This window comes from Enoplosus armatus, chromosome 9, assembly GCF_043641665.1.
Source record: "Enoplosus armatus isolate fEnoArm2 chromosome 9, fEnoArm2.hap1, whole genome shotgun sequence".
Classification (NCBI taxonomy): domain Eukaryota; kingdom Metazoa; phylum Chordata; class Actinopteri; order Centrarchiformes; family Enoplosidae; genus Enoplosus; species Enoplosus armatus.
This window is the reverse complement of record NC_092188.1, coordinates 3,620,419-3,637,893: the sequence shown is the minus strand read 5'-3', so window position 1 is coordinate 3,637,893 and position 17,475 is coordinate 3,620,419. Positions and strand designations below refer to the sequence as shown.

At 41.4% G+C, this 17,475-nt stretch overlaps 1 protein-coding gene across 9 annotated transcripts in view; it reads right to left on the bottom strand.

Annotated features, from left to right (window-relative positions):
• Positions 1–3,747: 3,747 nt before the first annotated feature.
• dgkb (diacylglycerol kinase, beta) overlaps positions 3,748–17,475 on the bottom strand; it is a 57,992-nt gene continuing 44,264 nt past the window's right edge. For all 9 annotated transcript variants that reach the window (XM_070911299.1, XM_070911300.1, XM_070911304.1 and 6 more), the window contains 5 exons: positions 13,101–13,191; positions 12,137–12,332; positions 7,041–7,161; positions 6,770–6,830; positions 3,748–3,855 (listed from right to left, as the gene is read on the bottom strand). In XM_070911299.1, coding sequence (XP_070767400.1) covers positions 3,748–3,855; positions 6,770–6,830; positions 7,041–7,161; positions 12,137–12,332; positions 13,101–13,191 — 577 coding nt within the window. The remainder of the gene's footprint in view (positions 3,856–6,769; positions 6,831–7,040; positions 7,162–12,136; positions 12,333–13,100; positions 13,192–17,475) is intronic.

Below are 17,475 nucleotides of genomic sequence, written 5' to 3'. Positions count from 1 at the left end.
AAAAACACCACTTCCTAACACACACATGGCCGATAAATAAAAGGAGAGCGTCCTAACCTAAAAGCTGGTGTAGTGGGAACGTTTTAATCACGCCGTCCTGATTAATACAAGCCAGGAAAACGTCGTGTTTCTCACAATATATGAATTTAAAATATCATCTGTAACGCAAACAAGGCTGCTCAAAATAAAAATATAAATGGAACAACGTGAACACAAGGCCAGCTAGGTTAGCTATAGCTATATTGATAGCTATTGGATAGTTAGCTTAGTAGCTAGCTAGCTTGTAAAGTCAGTTAAGCTAACACATAGCATGACAGTCATTTTTGCAGTTGTTTCCTAAATGACTATTAAAACTGTTCAGCAACAGACTTCATGTTGTTACCTGTTTCCTCTCTTTAACTTATTACACTTAATATTGGCTGAATGTTTTTAACTTTACTTACTTAATATCGTCATTCCACGATTGCTAAAGCTAGCTAGCTACATCAGTTTATCTATTGCATGTTGGTCCATCCTACAGGAGGGATCTCTCCTCTGTTTCTGAGGCTTTCTCTCATTTTATTTTGGAATTACAGTGTGTGTTTTTATTCTTTTTGTAGGGTTTTCATCATTTCAAAACACACAGGAGTTGTAGTTGAAAGTACTCTGAAGGCAAGTCACGGAGAAAAGTAAATAGTTAGATTGAAAAGTGTGAAAGATTGCAAAGTAATGCTCCCCACCACGGCCAGGACGAAGCTGCAGTGGCTAAGTTGCAAATAGTAAAAGTGTGTTTCCACAGTAGAGCGATCAACAAAGATTTCCCTGCGCTGATACAGGACAGATCTAGGATAAACCCCTGAAAGGGAACTTTAGCATTGCATTAAACACTTGAGTGAAAGACGGACATATCGGAAGTCAGCAGTGGTCACGCTGATGCCATCTTGGATCCAAGCAGGGTTCCATTACCAGGCAGGTGAAGTGGATGTGAAGTGAAGTACTGTGTCACCCCCCCCCAACCCTCCCCCAGGACGAAGAAACGCAGTTCAAGTACAGTCGTCCACCCATCTGACACTGAGACACGCAGTAAACAGAGTGCCACTCCTGACAATAGGAAGATTTCTTTTTACCAAAATTCCTGACTTTTTGTGAAGACGCTGCTGCTCCGGTCTAAAGAGGTCCTGCAGCAGGTGCCTTGAAAGTGTAGCTAAAATTTAAATGAATAATTTGTTAAGAAATCAGTACCTTGGCGTTTGTTTTGTGCTTGTTTGGTAAAAAAATTTTATTATCAAAAAGAGGAAACTTTAATTATTTGTCTGCAGTGATAGTGCCCCCTACATTAGTGTTATTTTATGAATTTTTGGTAACAACTATTGGTACAGGTAATTTAATTCGGAGGGCACGTTGTTAGCCCTTTCTTAGTCCTAATTTGTGATTCATTTGAACACTTCCTGTGTTATTCTATGACCCTGTCCTCTATGCTGCGATTCAAATCACTGGTACTGGTAAATAACAAAATTAAGTTCACCTATAGCCAGTGGGAATCAGCGTCAATCCTAACAAAATGAAAGCTAACTTCCACACTCAAGTTTTCTATCAGCGTTCGTAGGCTACAGGGCTGTGACGTCGTCCAGTTGGTAGCGCACTACAGCAGTTGACTGCACGTGTCACTCATCCGCTACCATGGGAACTGCCCTACCACCCTGAGTTAGTTAGCTGATTAGGAACTTTATTGTCCACTTTGTGGTAAACAATCTTCAGCTTCATTGATAAAGCAGGACAACGATGAGGACAAACAGCAGCAACAAACATGAGCAAAGTAAAAAATACAAATTAAATTAAATGGAAGAAGGGCTAGATGTCTAATTGTAGAAAAATGGAGAAATATGCACAATAACTGCAGTGACCTAGTTTATATTTCCACACACAAAAAGAAAGTGAGTAGAATTGAAATTTCAGTTGGACTTGAAGGACCATAATGTGTGTCAGGGGGGGTCAAAGGTCAATGTACAAAGAACACCAGAACACCATGTGAAACAACAAAAGCGTTTTAATTATTTCCATTATCATTTTTCTCAGTCAACAGTGGCAGGCATTATTTGTTTTAGGCAGAACAACATGGTGTGAGTTCTAGAGTGAAGCAGTAAGCGGAAAAATAAATAATACTGTGTACAAAAATACAACCTCACTGTACAAACGCTGCAAAGTACAAAGCAAAGAGATGGAGACTCGTCAGACCTCAGTCTCCACTGGGGTATGGCACTTTTAAAGACTGAAACAGTCGAGCCTATAATTATTCTCAGAAAAACGAGCAGGAGTGCAATTCTGTTGAAAACAACACATTTATCAGGTGTGTGTTATGCTGTTAGGTCTGTAACAAATCCCCTGAAATTTGAAGTGGTGTGTGTATTTGTCTTTGGTGAGACTGAATGACATAAATACAACTTATATGCAGAAATTCACCGAAACACTACCAGAACAATCCAGATTAATGCCACTTATTAGTATAAGGAGACTCTAATATGAAATAAGCAGTTCAAAATGAATGAAAATCTTTCAAAGGTGCACTATGAATTATTGGTGTGTGTGGCTTTAAAATGCCTCTGAAAACTGTACTTTATTGGATGGGATTGATTTTCAGTATTGATTCTTTAAATCAAGCTTTTACAATATATATGTCAATAGCCATTTTGTATTTAGACTTTAATTGGTTAATGTACGCTTGTATGCGCAGCAGACTGTAAACACTCAACAGTGGACATCAGAGCAAATCAATGACCAGAGGACGTCAAACTGCAGTCATTGTACAAACATACAGTCTAGATACTTTTTTCACTTGTTTTTCACTTTAAAAGTACCTGAGTACCTGTTCAGAAAAAACACAGGATCCCATAAAAATGCAGCCATCTCATAGATAAAGTATGATATGGTTAAAACCGAGCAGCACTGACGATGTAGATTCAAAATACGATCAATTTCCACAAGAGTCAAAACAGATCTTGGTCACTCATGCGACAGAAAGAGTGCACACAATTGGTAAAACTGTCTGGAAATCTCTCGTGCAACGTGAAACAAAGAGTGTCATGCATTTTTTATGACGATCAATAATCATTCCTAATCTTTTCACTGACGGAGCAGCAACAGAGCAGATCAAAACATGACAAGGATGACTTGCAGGAACCATTAAAAGAAAGCAAAAGTGATTCTCTGTCTTTTTGCTCCTTGAAGCCATTCATGAGTGAAGCGCTGAAGAAACGCTGAGCAAAGACACTTCACTTTGTACTAAACGCTCGGGGGAAGATCAGCTGCAAACTCCAGATATGTCGGCTCCAACAACCTCGTTCACTGTCCATCATGCATCAGGGGTATGCAAATGCAAAAAATTGTTAAAAAACATCAATAGCAGCAAAATATGAATAAATAAATAAATGCATCATATCACAAAACACATTCATCTGTGGGTTTTTTCCACATGGCACAGATCACAACAGCAAAAATAAAAACAGACTTTTAGAAAAATTGGACTTCCCGAAATAGCTTCAGTATTTTTGGAGCTAAACTACTCTACACACTGTAGATCCTAGTCCTTCTCGGTGACGTCTCCATGCTGCAGGCGATACATACTGAACCTACAGTTTGCTACCGTACGCTGGGCTATCAAACAGGCATGAAAGACCCCCCCCCTTCTCTAATGGGCCCGAGTGGTGATCAACTTGTGACCGCTGCCCTGCGGGTGCTTGTGCGGACTCGAAGGTCTTGAACCGCGACGGATCAGTCTTTGCTCTCGGTGCGTGTTCGTCTGACAATGGAGGAGAAGAAGCTTCTGCTTTGTGGCGTTCCCATCAACATGGGAGCCTGGTTCTTGTGGACGATCTCGATCTGGAGTCAGAAACAAGCAAAGAGCTGAGATTCAGTTTGGTGTTGCTTGCTGTTGGGCAGGCTGCATTACAAGGAAATATGTAAGGAAATGGCACAGTGAGCTAACGTGGTCTGTGTTCCTGTTTTCTGTGTGGACTCTCTCCTCCTTGTTTTAGTTTTGGTCAGACAAAACAGCCAAATTCCTAAAAGTAAGTATCCACAGTGGGGCCTGAGGACAGTGATGTTGTCCGGTTTGGTCTTGAGCAAGAATTTCCACTTGGACAGCAGAAATATCAAACTTAAGTTGGTGTGTCAAGAAATCTAATTGTCTAATTGTCTTGTCCCACTAATGATAACAAAGTTCAACACTTCTAATGAATATTCCAGTCTCCAGTTTTTTTTTTTTACCTTGTTTGAACAACATATTATGTGGCTTGTTGGTTTAGAGTTAAAATTCTTGATTTTTTAGGAGGTCCTGGGTTCAAATCCCTAAGGGCAGATTTGTTATTTTATTATATTGTATATTTGTATTCAGTAATGAATTAACAACATAAAAACCTCCCATACAAGTCCTGGATCCATTTGGGTTCCTGTCAAATGGGGCCTGTTGGCTTATAAGTGTACTTTTAAGGGTCCTTAATGTGGCAAACTTTGAGAATCCCTGGGGTTCGTGTCTCATATAATGAATGGTAACATACATTATGGTGTATTATGGTAAAATATGGGCTTTATAATATGTGTGCCAATATCCTGTTTCCCAACAATGATGCCATTTCTGTTGAAGGTTGAAATTGTAGATCAATGGAACAACAAATATCAACCATCAAGGTTTGTCATATTAAGCACATAGTTCATTATGCTGTTGCACTAAGAGTCGAAAAGCAGTAATGGGGAGAGGAAATGCTACCATCTGCATTAAAGGGACCACATTCACTTCAAAGGAAAGCTGCCATTTATTGTAGTTGCACTCTGACTCAGAAGCAATTACCAGCTTTTGTAGTGTTTCTGCTATCATTAAACATGATTGAACTTAATGTTTCTGATGTGCTTTACAAAACACAAAAAATGATAACCTTTTTAGGCAAATCGTCACATAAGGAAGATCTAAAGGAATACCTGAAATAAATCTGGAGGACAACTAAGCTCTGTTTTAAAGATGCAGCATTAAGCATTTATGTGTGTAAAGAACCCAGGTTACAGAGCAATATGATTCTAAATAACATAATCTGTCTAATTGTCTTTAATCTTTTTGTATGTAATGTACTCCCTGGCCATCAAATGCAATCCGAACTAAGAGGGCATAAAATTGAAGACTAAACATAGTGGCGTTTTACCAGAATCATGTCTGGAAATAGAGTAGAAATTCAGTTTGTAGCAATTACTTCAGACCTAGTTATCAAAGAGACAGTGATACATGTCATACGTCGGTTCAAAATGCAAATGGATGGATGGTGTTAAATATGTTATGCATGCAAAGGAACTGAGATGCATTTGCATAGTTGTTGTTGTTAATAATTAGTGGGTTAACATCCCATTTGAACTGTGTTGTTTTTATAAGCATTTAACAGGTCGACTGATTCAAATTCAGCTCCGACATACAGTATGAATAACTCGCCGTGGAAATCATTGCAGCACAATTATGTGTTGTCAGATCCTAACTTCGCTCCGTGGAGTTGTGCCAGCAGACACAAGAGCACTTGCGGGCTACTCGTTTTGTCACGCACTGGGTTTTTTTGCTCTGCCTGAGCGATCCATATGTAAATCTCGGCAGCACCTCATCTGCAGTGGCGATGTAATTAAAGCTAAACACAACCGTAATCAACGCAAACTGAGGAGTTTCGTTTTGAAAAACGAACAACTTGGACAGAGGGCAAACACTTGTCGAAGTACATGTTTGAGATGCAGACGGTAAGCAAATTAGAAGAAGTAAGACTTGCATCATTAAGTATTTGTTATCATAAATTACTGCACTAAAAACACAAAGCAATGATCTGTGGGAGAAATGCAAGGGACAGATACTGCACTAGATGCCAACCTGTGTTTTATTTTGAAAACAGTCCTTTAAGACCTTGTTCGACAGGGAACTGTGTTTAGTTCTTAATGTCAACCTGCCCAGGAACTGCAAATAAAAATTAGCGACTTAAGTAAGATCTGGCATTTATATCCTAATGATGTAAATTATTGTGTATCGTCCCACATAAACAAGTAAAGTAAGTTTTACATCCATCACAACATTTGTATTGCAACATCCCAAATTAATTAGACGGGCTTAATTCCTGATAGAAGACATACTCTAACTGCATTCTGTGATTTTTCCTAAGAAGTCGGTAAATTAAAGACAATCAATAATAATATAATACAGTAGGACGACTTAAGGTTCTTGATAGAGTCCACAAAGATGTTAATTAATTCCAATGGAATCACCGCCATCAGTGGATTTGTTTGAGGAGGCGAAAGTGATGTACATGTGGTTACAGGAGTAACACAGATCACACTTCTGATAACACACAACATGGAGGACAGGTGTCGTCAGAGGTGCTACAGACTGGAAACGTTAAACCAGAATAGTTCAGAAAAACCCCCCATTACTGTCTGGTTTTACTCTCTAAACTCCTGTTAAACAGTCACAGTGAGTTGATTCACCGCTGCACATTGACAAACACCTCTCACAGTCATCACGCATCAACCTCATTGAGAGGCAATGCAGGTTTGTGTTCAAATAATGTAATTTTGCAACATTACACATGTCAAAAAGTGTATATAGGTTATGTAATATATGTAAAGAATGAGGTAAATAATGTTTCCCCTGTACAAAGTATTTGTTTTGATTTTTTACACCTACAATATATCACTGCTTAATGTTTTGGTGGACTGGCTCCAGTTTGCATGAACCACATGTGTGTGAGACACAATGAGGAGACATTTAATGACTTACAGTGCAGGGAGTCTGCATCCAAGGCTCCCCATCAATCTGCATCGGAAGGGATTTACTGGTTCTGTCAGTGAAGAAAACATGTTCCAATTAAACTTTGTGGAAATCTATAAAACCAGAATCTTAAAATGTTGCACCAGGTAACTTAATGTTCAACTCACAGGAAGTGATGATAACTGTTTAATGTTGGTGGTGATTTAACTTGATTAAAATATGCTAACAAAAGAGACAACAAAACACAACAAAATCATGACAAAACATGTTGATGACTGACCTGATGGTCACGGAGGAGCACTGCGCCAGGCGTCTTCCAGCGCTCTTCAGACCGGTGTAGATCTGACCCATCTCCATGGCTCCTTCCAGCCCCACCACCTCCAGCAACTGGTCAGACAGGTCTAAAACACACAAAAAAACATGAACTTACTTAAAGCCCAATCAACTAGAGCTGCTGCTATCATAGAGGCCAACTTGAGAATTCATGTACTGGCTGCTGATTTATATTAAAAACTAGAAAATGAGAAAGGTTTTGCAAAGCGTGTAATTCTGTGAAGACACAAGAACATATCATACATGTGTTACTGTAATAATGTGTCTAAAAAGTAGATTTCAGTAGCTATGAAGTAGTGTTTGAGACTGCTAAATATGGTTCAACATCAAATAAATACAACATTTATGTTCACTGTTGCCTCTAAATGTTGCTGATGTTATCCTGAAACCAAGACATTTCCACGGGGAGAGAGAGGAAGAACGAGGCATGAAGGAAATGAACTAAGAAAGTGAGGAAGGAAAGACGACAATGAGAAGGAAAGTGAGGATGAATAAAAGAACATGACGTGATGTTCCTCACTTCTGCTTCTGAAACATTTAAATTCACAGTTTAAAAAAAAAGAAAAAAGAAAAAAAAGCAACAAGAACAACAAGCTACAAACAGAACAGCTATCATTAGATTGCACCGGCAATGCACAGCAATCTTGTGATAATATAATTATTAATTTCTCTTCTGTTTTGCAGTTATGAGCATTGATTTTGGCCCTGCTGGAAGCCCAGCGTCACGCAGGGCCCATCTGTTTCAGCGGCCCGCTCTGCCTCCGACTCTCCATCGACTCGTCCCTCCACAAATTAAGAAGCTGCTGCCTCGCTGCTGGGAGCATGCAGACACTAATTGAAACTAAGACCCATTTTTAGGCACTTGGTGCGTGCGAGCGAGTTAGCTCGCTGTCACTAATGCTGCTCCATCGCTGTCGTGTTCATCTGAGCCGCGTTGGTTTCCTGAAGGAGTGTCGTAGGTAATGTTGCTGTTGTCGTGAGGTGTTGTTGTCGCTGCCGAGATGTGGTGTCCAGCTGTCACCATGGTGATGGACATGCGTCTGCCCCTATCTCAGTGCTGGACTGTGAGTGTACTGCTTTCCAGGGTCGGAGTGGAAGAGTGTGTGTACATACCCAGCAGGTTGACCTCCTGACACTGGGCTTTAAAGCTGCTCCCCCCATTGTGACTTCTCACGTTAATGCAAACGGCTCACACAGGCCCGCGCTGACACGTATGATGGACAGCGTCACCACGGCGATAGGGATTCCTTGTTGCCCGGGGCTACCAAGATCCTGTATACCCAAGAGAGCTTACTGTCGGGAAGACCATAGAGCCTCTCTGCCAAATATAACGAGGTCAGAGAGACTACCAGTACAACCAGTGGACCAGTTTTAATAAAAACACAAACTATATTTGACATTACTAATGCAAACACTGTTTACAGTCGCAGGCGACATCTAAAGCTAATTTAAAGGAATATTTTGACATTTTGGGAAATATTCCTTTTCGCTTTCTTGCTGAAATTTAGATGAGAAGATCGACGCCACTCTCATATCTGTCTTGCAACAAGACTTGATGTCACATACAGTCTTGTTTTAACCACAACCTGAGACAATAGATCTGAGAGTGAAAAATGATCATTTCAACATTGCAGACACACGATTTCAATAAAGGCCTTACTGAAAGTCAGATTTCATCTAGTGTCATTTATTGTCAAATTTCCATTATTATTTTAAATCACCAACCATTATTTCTTACATTAAAGGTGCAAATGAATTACCAGGAACAATAATCAAAACTGGACTCTGCTAAATATAGAAAAAGCCATCATGTTTACCTCCAAGAGATAAACTGGGAGACAAATGGAGTCACCCAACTGTTTACGCAAGAAGGAGGTTGAATTATTAACACACAAGATAAGCAGCCTGTGGCCAAATATAAACTGAGACTGCCCTAACCCCCCCCCCCCCCCCCCACACACACACACACATTATGCGCCTCACTCAAGTGATGAAGGCAATATCTGACTGAGATAAACACACAACACAGGCAGTGAAGGTGACAACGCAGAGTTGAGTGACGGAGTCATATGAATGAATTCACAAAAGCAGCGCTGGGGCTTTAATCTCAGCCATGTCTTCCCGTCAGAGTGTGGGATAAGAAACGGCGTCCTTGTCACCGCCACACAACTACCTGTCGAGGCCGCCGGCTGCACACTGACACATGTGGAGCAACAGGACTAAAAGAGAGACAGTGAGGGAGCCGAGCGGGGACCAGCAGCCCATCAGCTGAAAGTAAGACTAAAGGGGAATGGCGGGAGGAGGAGGAGGGTGTGTGGAGGCCGATCCTCCAATGAAAGTTTCATGGGGCTTGTCAGGGGGCATCAGTCCCAAGTATCAACCCCTCCACCCACGCATGGACCCCCCCCTCCTGCAAAAACCTCAGTCCCATTCTAAATAATTCACTCTGCAGCCATTCCCTTCCACCTGAGGGGCTTGTCTCCTGGCGTCACCAGCGGGACGATTTAACAGCTCCCGAAAGGTCAGAGTTTTTTCATCCCCCAGCCACCCTCCACCCACCCACCCACCCATCCACACACACACACACAGACGTAACCACACACACACACACAAAATAATCCCTGCCAACAGTTTGATCCATGCGTCGTGCTCGGCGGTGCCCCCTCTGGGCTAATGCACTCCTGTGTTTACCTCTAAATACGCAGTTCTCTTGATCTGACAAGTTAGGCTGCTCACCTTGAGGGCACCTTCCACAAGGGCATCCATTCACACACACACACACACACACACACACACACACACACACACACACACACACACACACACAGGTGCATGCCCCCCCCACACACACACATCAATAAACAGGCACAAACAGACACAAATGGGCACTGACACACAGAGACGTAGTGGCACACAAATACACACTCCCCACTCAAACTAAGTGCCTTCCCAGGTTCAGACGGTGGCCTTTTTTTTGAACCACAAACACCAAACTGATTGATTTTTATTCAGGGATTAATGGAGTGTTCATCGTAGCAAGGTTGGGCTTTGAATTGATCAACCATCTCCCTCACAGCCTCCTCTGTGCCACACTGCACCTTCATCTGACAGTCACATCATCACATTAGGGGAGTTATAAGCATCCCAACATGCAGCATCAATTGTTACAACATTGTCTATGTTTTGTTTGGGTTGATTATTTTAGGACTGAGCTGTTTTTCTACAACTCCCTCAGCGCCCCTGCTGGGATTTACAATACTTGTTTTCTCAAGTTTTCATACAACGTAAATCACCTTTTTTTAATCACAATTACAGTAAATGCTGCTACTGTAAATTAGGGATTAGTTTGCGATGTATTGACAGATTTTAACAAGCTTTACTATCAACATTCTTTGAAGGTGCAACAGCTACTGAAATCCAATGAAAAGAAAAAATTGAATCACATCAGGGGAAAAAAATGTATAAAGCTTCATAGACAACTTCACAGAGATCTGGTTTTTTTTCTACCAGTCATGTTCTGACCAGTGAAGTCTCATAAGGGATCACTGGCAGCCATGTCAGGAGATCCTAACTGACGCGCCATGTTTCAAGCCCCGACACTGATTGTAACATCCACCGAGTACAAACACAGCATCTCAACATGAAACCTAAAAACATACTGTGCATCACCTGAATGTGCAGGAGTGAGACATGATAGAAAATAAAACACAAAAAAAGAAACAAATTCAGAATTAATCACAATAGCTTTCTGAGGAGAAAAATACACCTTTAAAAGTATTGTTGTTATTGTTGTCAAGTCAACTTAAAACCCTTCAATTGATCTTTGATTGTGTAAATCCACAAAATTGAAGATGCAGGTTTTCAGCAAGAAAACACTGAGGTTGTACTCAAAAATACATAACGTACAAAAAGCCAAACTAGCATCTTTGTCAGGCTGAACTTAGTGGTGCTTTGAGCTACATGCTAACATGCTCACAACGACAATGCTAACATACTGACTTGAAGCAGATGTACTGTTTACCATGTTCATCATCTTAGTTTAACATTTCCCTGATAAGTCCTTCGAGTGGCTCACACCTTTTCTCCAGCTACCAAAAAGCAGCTGACTCATTCTGCTTCGTTCATTCATATATTCCCATTGACGGGCTTCCTTTTGACGTAAATGGATTCAGGGGTATGCCCAACAACCCCTCAGTCCGCTCCTATTAACTGAGCCTGTCCACTGGAGCCTACACAGACCATTAATACACAAGTGACAGTTCCAAACAGTGACATGATTGTACCTCTTCTTTGCAAACAAAACCCGCTAGCTATGATTCACCTTGTCATCGGTGAAATATTCATGCACTCTGGAAAAGTTTGGTCTAAAGTTTAGTCTTTGATCTATCTGATAGAAGCAAGGACACAGGCTGTCTGTGTCTGATGTGGCCTTTAGGGGAAAGAGCCTCCTACACTGTCAAACCTATTTAACATACGGTATTATTGCCCAAAAGTGCAAACCAACTATGGTCTACAGTACATGCAGGGCTTTGAAAGTGCTGTTGATGACTCACCAATTGCCTCACCAAGTTTTCTGACTTTTTAAAAACACGTCTTTAAAGGGTTTTAAGTTTTAAACAAGACGAAGAGTCTACAGCTGTGCTAGCTTTGAGTTTTGAGCTAAATGCTAACCTCAGCACGGCAACGTCACAATAACAGTGTTAACATGGTGATGATTAGCAGGTAATATTTACCATGAGGGGGGTCATCAAAATCATTAGGCTTCATCCTCTGGGGACCCTGAATGTCAGTACAAAATTTCTAGTCAATCCAGCTAATACTGAGACATTTTAGTCTGGACCAAAAACGGTGGACTGACTGACATTGTCATCCCTAAACCCGTGCTGCTAATGTGGCTAAAAACACAAACTCTGTTTTGAAACAAAAACACAGATGATATATCTCTTACTGGGTTTTCAGGTTGGATATGTGCTGCAGGATTTAGGACAACAGGCAACAGTGAAACAGTCACAAATGTGTTGATTCCTATGCTGTCAAAGCTACCTTGAACTGCAAACATGAGCTCTTTGGGGTCGAGCACTGGCGTCCTCTTGTCTTGGCTCTTTTTCCCCCCCTTGCGGTTACCCCTCCTCTTCTTGCTCTCGCCCCAAAGGTTGGAGCCGCCGTGCATGCTGGGAATGTTGAGAATGGCAATGCCTTCTAAGGAGATGCTGCTGAGGTCCAGAGTAACACCATCACACTTTTAGAAAGGAGAAAGAAAGAGGGGAAACTAAATTTGTCAAAACATGTCTCTGTGACTTAGCCTGAACCTAAATCTGTCTCTCTGTCTAATCCTGATCCTGTCTCTCTTAGCAACCTATCTCTTTGTCTGAGCATGAGCGTGAACCTTCTCGCTGCCTTAGTCTAAACCTGTCTCTCCATCTGAGCCTGACTCTCTGTTGAAGACTTAGCCTTGGCTTGTTTCTCTGTCTGAGCCTGAACCTGCCTTTCTGTCTTCAATATGAATCTGTCTCTCTTTCTGTCTCAACCTGAGCCTTTCTTTTCGGGCTGAGCTCGAAACTTCTTCACCTTCCTACCTGCTCTCATCCACTAATTAATAAAGACCTCTGCATCGTGTGGATAGCTCTGAGAAGGGGGAAGATGAACTGTATAGACAGCATCTTCATTATCACTCAATATCACACACAGCAGGGTCGTGTAGGGCTAATTACCTGTGTGTTGAACTGAGGTTCAGTGAGAAGCGGGTGGGAAGGTGCACAGATAGCCTTCACACATCAACACTTTGTCTGGGTGAATTTGAAACTAGTACTAATTTGTGATATTTATGGAACAAGGGTTGACCAAAATATTTCTAACCAACCAACCATTGTTCTAACCTGTGTCTGCATTTATGTGAATATGATTTAATCGAATATTCCTAATAATACAGAGAATGTATGACTGCTTTTCTTTTCTGTTTTCCTTTTCTATAAAGCTCAAAAAACGGACAATATGTGGTTTGATTTACCTCAACCTCCAGAAAGTCGTGGAGCTTCTTACATGTGGCCGAAAAGGTCTCCGAAGTGCCGAACTCAAAGTACCACAGCTTATTCTTTGTTCTGAAAGAAACAAGACAACAGGAACTGCAAAGGGACCAAGAAAAGAGGAAACATAGGAGTGTTTTCCCCACATCAAAATCTGAAGCCTGTACGTCATAGCGTCTTTTCTTCTCTTCTCTGTCTCTAGTCCCGTATATGCTGAGCTTATGAAAAAGAAAAAGAAGGCCGCTCTGTGAAGGTCTACTTGTGTTTGATTCGGGCTTGAAAAAGGATCTTCTGAACTCCACAGGAAATATACCTCTAATGTTTACCGCTGACCAAAATCACACAGTCATTAATCTCCAAAGAATGCATAATGTGGCTCATTAATCACATATTGAAGCATAATGATGAATCTAAAGCCAGTTAGGGAGGCATCTGAGGGAGTACATGGGGTGGCCAGTGGGTACCCATGCCCAACATTAAGGCCCAGTGAGGGGTGTAAGAGGGTAATCTACCTGCCCCTGCAATTAACAGAGGACTGGGGTGCTGCTCCCCGGGCTTCCTACAGCACACACTCCCATTGTTAAGGCTGATGATCAATGACCCCGCAGGGGTGAGTCACCATCTGTCCACATACTGCTATGGTACATTATATATTCTCATGATTACACGAATAAAATGTCATGTTTTTTTATTGGAGTATTGATTATTTGTCGTACCCATCTTTGTGTCATGTAACATAGCAGTTTGTGAAGTCTTTAAATTCATGCTAATCATGCAAACAGATGTCTCACAGTGCAATCCAGACCTTAAAAATAGGAAGGGAAAATAAGATATTCAACAAATATTAGAGGGCAGTTTTAATTTGAATCAGATTTAAATTTCTTCCAGCATGAGGTTATTGTTCTATGAACAATTATTAATGAGCACAATGCATCAATTTAGCTTCCAACATGAAAGGGAACAAGATGGGAAAGATTTATTATTGGTCACCTGCACATATTATGGCCATTGGGTGTACTTATGGGTTGGACTTTGAACTGTTGGATATGTTGCTTTTTATGCCATTTGCATTGTTGGCCAGTTGATTAAAGTGACATTTAAAGTAGGGTAGCAGCACCCTCTCTATCCTGAGAATGGTTCGATTTATCAAAAAGAAAAGCTACTGTCCACACAAGCTTTGTTATGTGGACAGCGTGAATCACCTTACAGTGCAATTTTTTAGATGGCATAAATAACATATAGATGATTTTGCGATTGTTAGAGCTGGTCCTGAATGTGGTGCAAGAGGAAAGGGGTCATCAAATTAAGAATAATAAAAAACAAACATTCGGGAGCCTTCTGAGTGTGCTAAGCAAATTTTAAGGCAGTCTAATATTATGAGATATCATAATATATCACATGTTGCTTCAGTAAACCAGGCGGTAGACCTCTTTGACCATCCTGGTTTGGTAGAAAGAGGTGCAACTGAATCCAGGAGACTAGAATGGTTTATGTTTAGGTCACTGGTACAAGTTTCAACAGGGCCTGTCGCTGCAGTGAAAGGAGCCAGGATCACAGGTAATCGCTCACCAAGTACAGTTTAAGTCGACGGACCAGTGTGGCGAGTGGTAAATACATCAGCATCAACATTACAAGGACAGGCTAGTGTCACTTCAGATTGAATAAGAAAGTGATCTGACACCACGGATGTGACAGGAGAGACGATCAGGGCAGAAACCTCTATCCCTCATGATGGAATCAAGTCAAGAGTGTTACAACTGCAGTGATTAGGCTCATGTACAAACTGGGTGAAACCAAGAGGATCAAGAAGAGCTAGAAAGGCTTGTTTAGAGGATCTGATTCAGGTGAATACTGAAATCATCAGTGAGTAACAAGGTCTGAGATTACACCTCCAAAAGAAATTGGGAATAAAGGCCAGGTGGACTATAGAGTACCACAAGGTGGAGATGGTGTTAACACAACATTAACATTGCGGGTAATGGAGTCCACTATTACTAGCGTGCATAGTTTAACCCTGTTAGCAGGCATAGAGGAGGTATGTTAGCCCACAGGACTACCAACGGGGCTGGCGAGGGTCAAAAAAACGGATTGTAGTCGGGACGGGTGACCTGCAGACCAGGCCACACAAATGGTTGTTTGATCTTGCGAGCCTTCCCATGCCGCTCAACAGGAATAAACTCTGCATCATCTGCTGACGAGCTATGCTAATGCTAATGCAGGCTAGTAAGCCTGTGGATGAAGCTAGCTGGAGTGCCCGTGACATCTAAGGTAACGTTAGCTGAGATGAGCTGTTCTAACCGACAGACATGTCTCTAGACGAGACACCCTATCTGTAAAGGAACAGTTAACACAAACCATTGTACCCCCTTAGGCTAAGATCATTTCAAAAATAAATAAAAGTAGTAACAGAGTTACAGAGTAAATAAGTAGATTAAAGAGAGTGAAGAAATTAAAACAAAAATTCAAGGAGGGAGAAAGAGCAGACAAAGTTTGGAAATCACAATGTGCATCAGGGGAAGCAGCATGCTGGCCCTGAAGTGGCGTCCCACAGATCGCTAAAGGATTTTCATCTTTCCAAGAAACAACAGACAACAACACAATTTATCTCAAAGCTTCAAGGACAGAAAAAAACCTACAACAGTGCTGACACGCAGAACCGAATACAGTAAAAAATGGCCTTCTCTTAGCTGGAATCAGAGCGCTACAAGAGGAACGTATTAGTATAAGAAGAGTAACAATCACTGAATTATTGATTTCCTCATTAGGACTTTTGTCAGGACCATTTAGCCACTTTATAAATGAGCTTTCATTAGGGTACTTGCAAGGTAGCCCAACTCACAGTTGATTTATAATGTGCAACATGGTCAATAGAAGAGGGATGGGAGCAGAGGGAGGTGGGAAGAGGCAGGAGGGCGACAGGGCCATGCTGAGAGGCTTTCCATAACGACACATCCCTACATCTCCCCCAGCATCATCCTCATCATCTTCATCATCAGTCTGTAAGCTCAGTAGTCAAGAGGGAAAACCCAAGAGCACACAGGAACACTGGCCTGGGCAATTTTGCAAACAAACAAATGAAGGCGGCTACTTTGAAAAGTATATTCAAAACTAGTGGTTGGGGGTTGATGGAGAGAATAAAGCAGGCAATGTTCTGGGTGCCTTGACTCTTTGTTGTTGCTTCGTTGAAGCTGGTTTTGATATGTTTTTGGTACATTCAGGAGCCTCTGACATCTTCAGCAGTGTTCAGGCAAAACACAAAGCAAGTTTTAGAGGTGAAAGTCAATGGAAAGATGAGTCGGATGTGAAAAGACATGGATTCTCTCTAGGTGTCACAAACTGAGGTGAAGATGCATCTGAACGAGTTGAAAATGTTTCAATTTAACAGAATTGCCCCAAATATGCCCAAAACTTCACTTTGCATTCAATCTGAAAGCCTGTTAAAGGGGAAGTGCACCAATTTTAAGCATCAAAGCCTGATTACAGGTGTTAGGGAGCACTACTTTAAATAAAAGTTGTACAAAGCCTTTTGTGGCTCCAGAGGGAGCTGTGTGAAGGCTGATGAACTGCCTCTGTGTCGGCTGGGTCTGAAGACTACAAGTTTGAAAATGAAAACGACCTCTGTAGCCAGCTCCTCATCTTGGCTAGCAGTTCAAGGTGAACTTTTGCTGTGAGTTAAAACAATTACCCACTTTGCATTCAAAACTGCTCTACTAAGCCACTGATTCTCATCAAATTTTACAGCATGGCTACATCTTCTATAAAGTAACATCCTAAACAGAGACTGGAGGCAAGTGCAGGAAACTAAAGCACACAGTACAAACAGATACAGTAAGAGACAACATTTGACCATCCTGTCGATTCCCACCACTTAACCTAACAAGCGCACCAATCACCTAGCAACAAATCACCTCATGTCCATGTTCATTAGGTAATTAGGAGCATCCCATTGGCTGCATCGGATTGTCGTTTGTTATCTGCCTACTGATGCTAAACACTGGACTCGTCTGACAGACTGACTGTGAGGAGCATCTTCCACAGTGGCCAGCTTGTCCCAGGATTAATAGGGAGTCCATTTGAGTAAGATGATACTAAACTAGATCAGGAAGACCTACTTTATGGTAAGTGCAATAAAAGTGAACATAAAGTGCCCATTTCCTTAAACTGTTGACTGACTTTAAGCTCCTGCATCCTTCCAGAACATCTTAGAAGTTCTTTCATTATATTTCCTGTGGGGGGCGATTTGTGTTTTCAGGAAAAAAGCAGTGAACTGTATGTAGCCGGTTTTCAGTTCTCCATGCAGTTAAGGCCTCTGTTGTGATTTTACCTGCAGTGTATCAATGCAAAGTGTACTGCAATAAT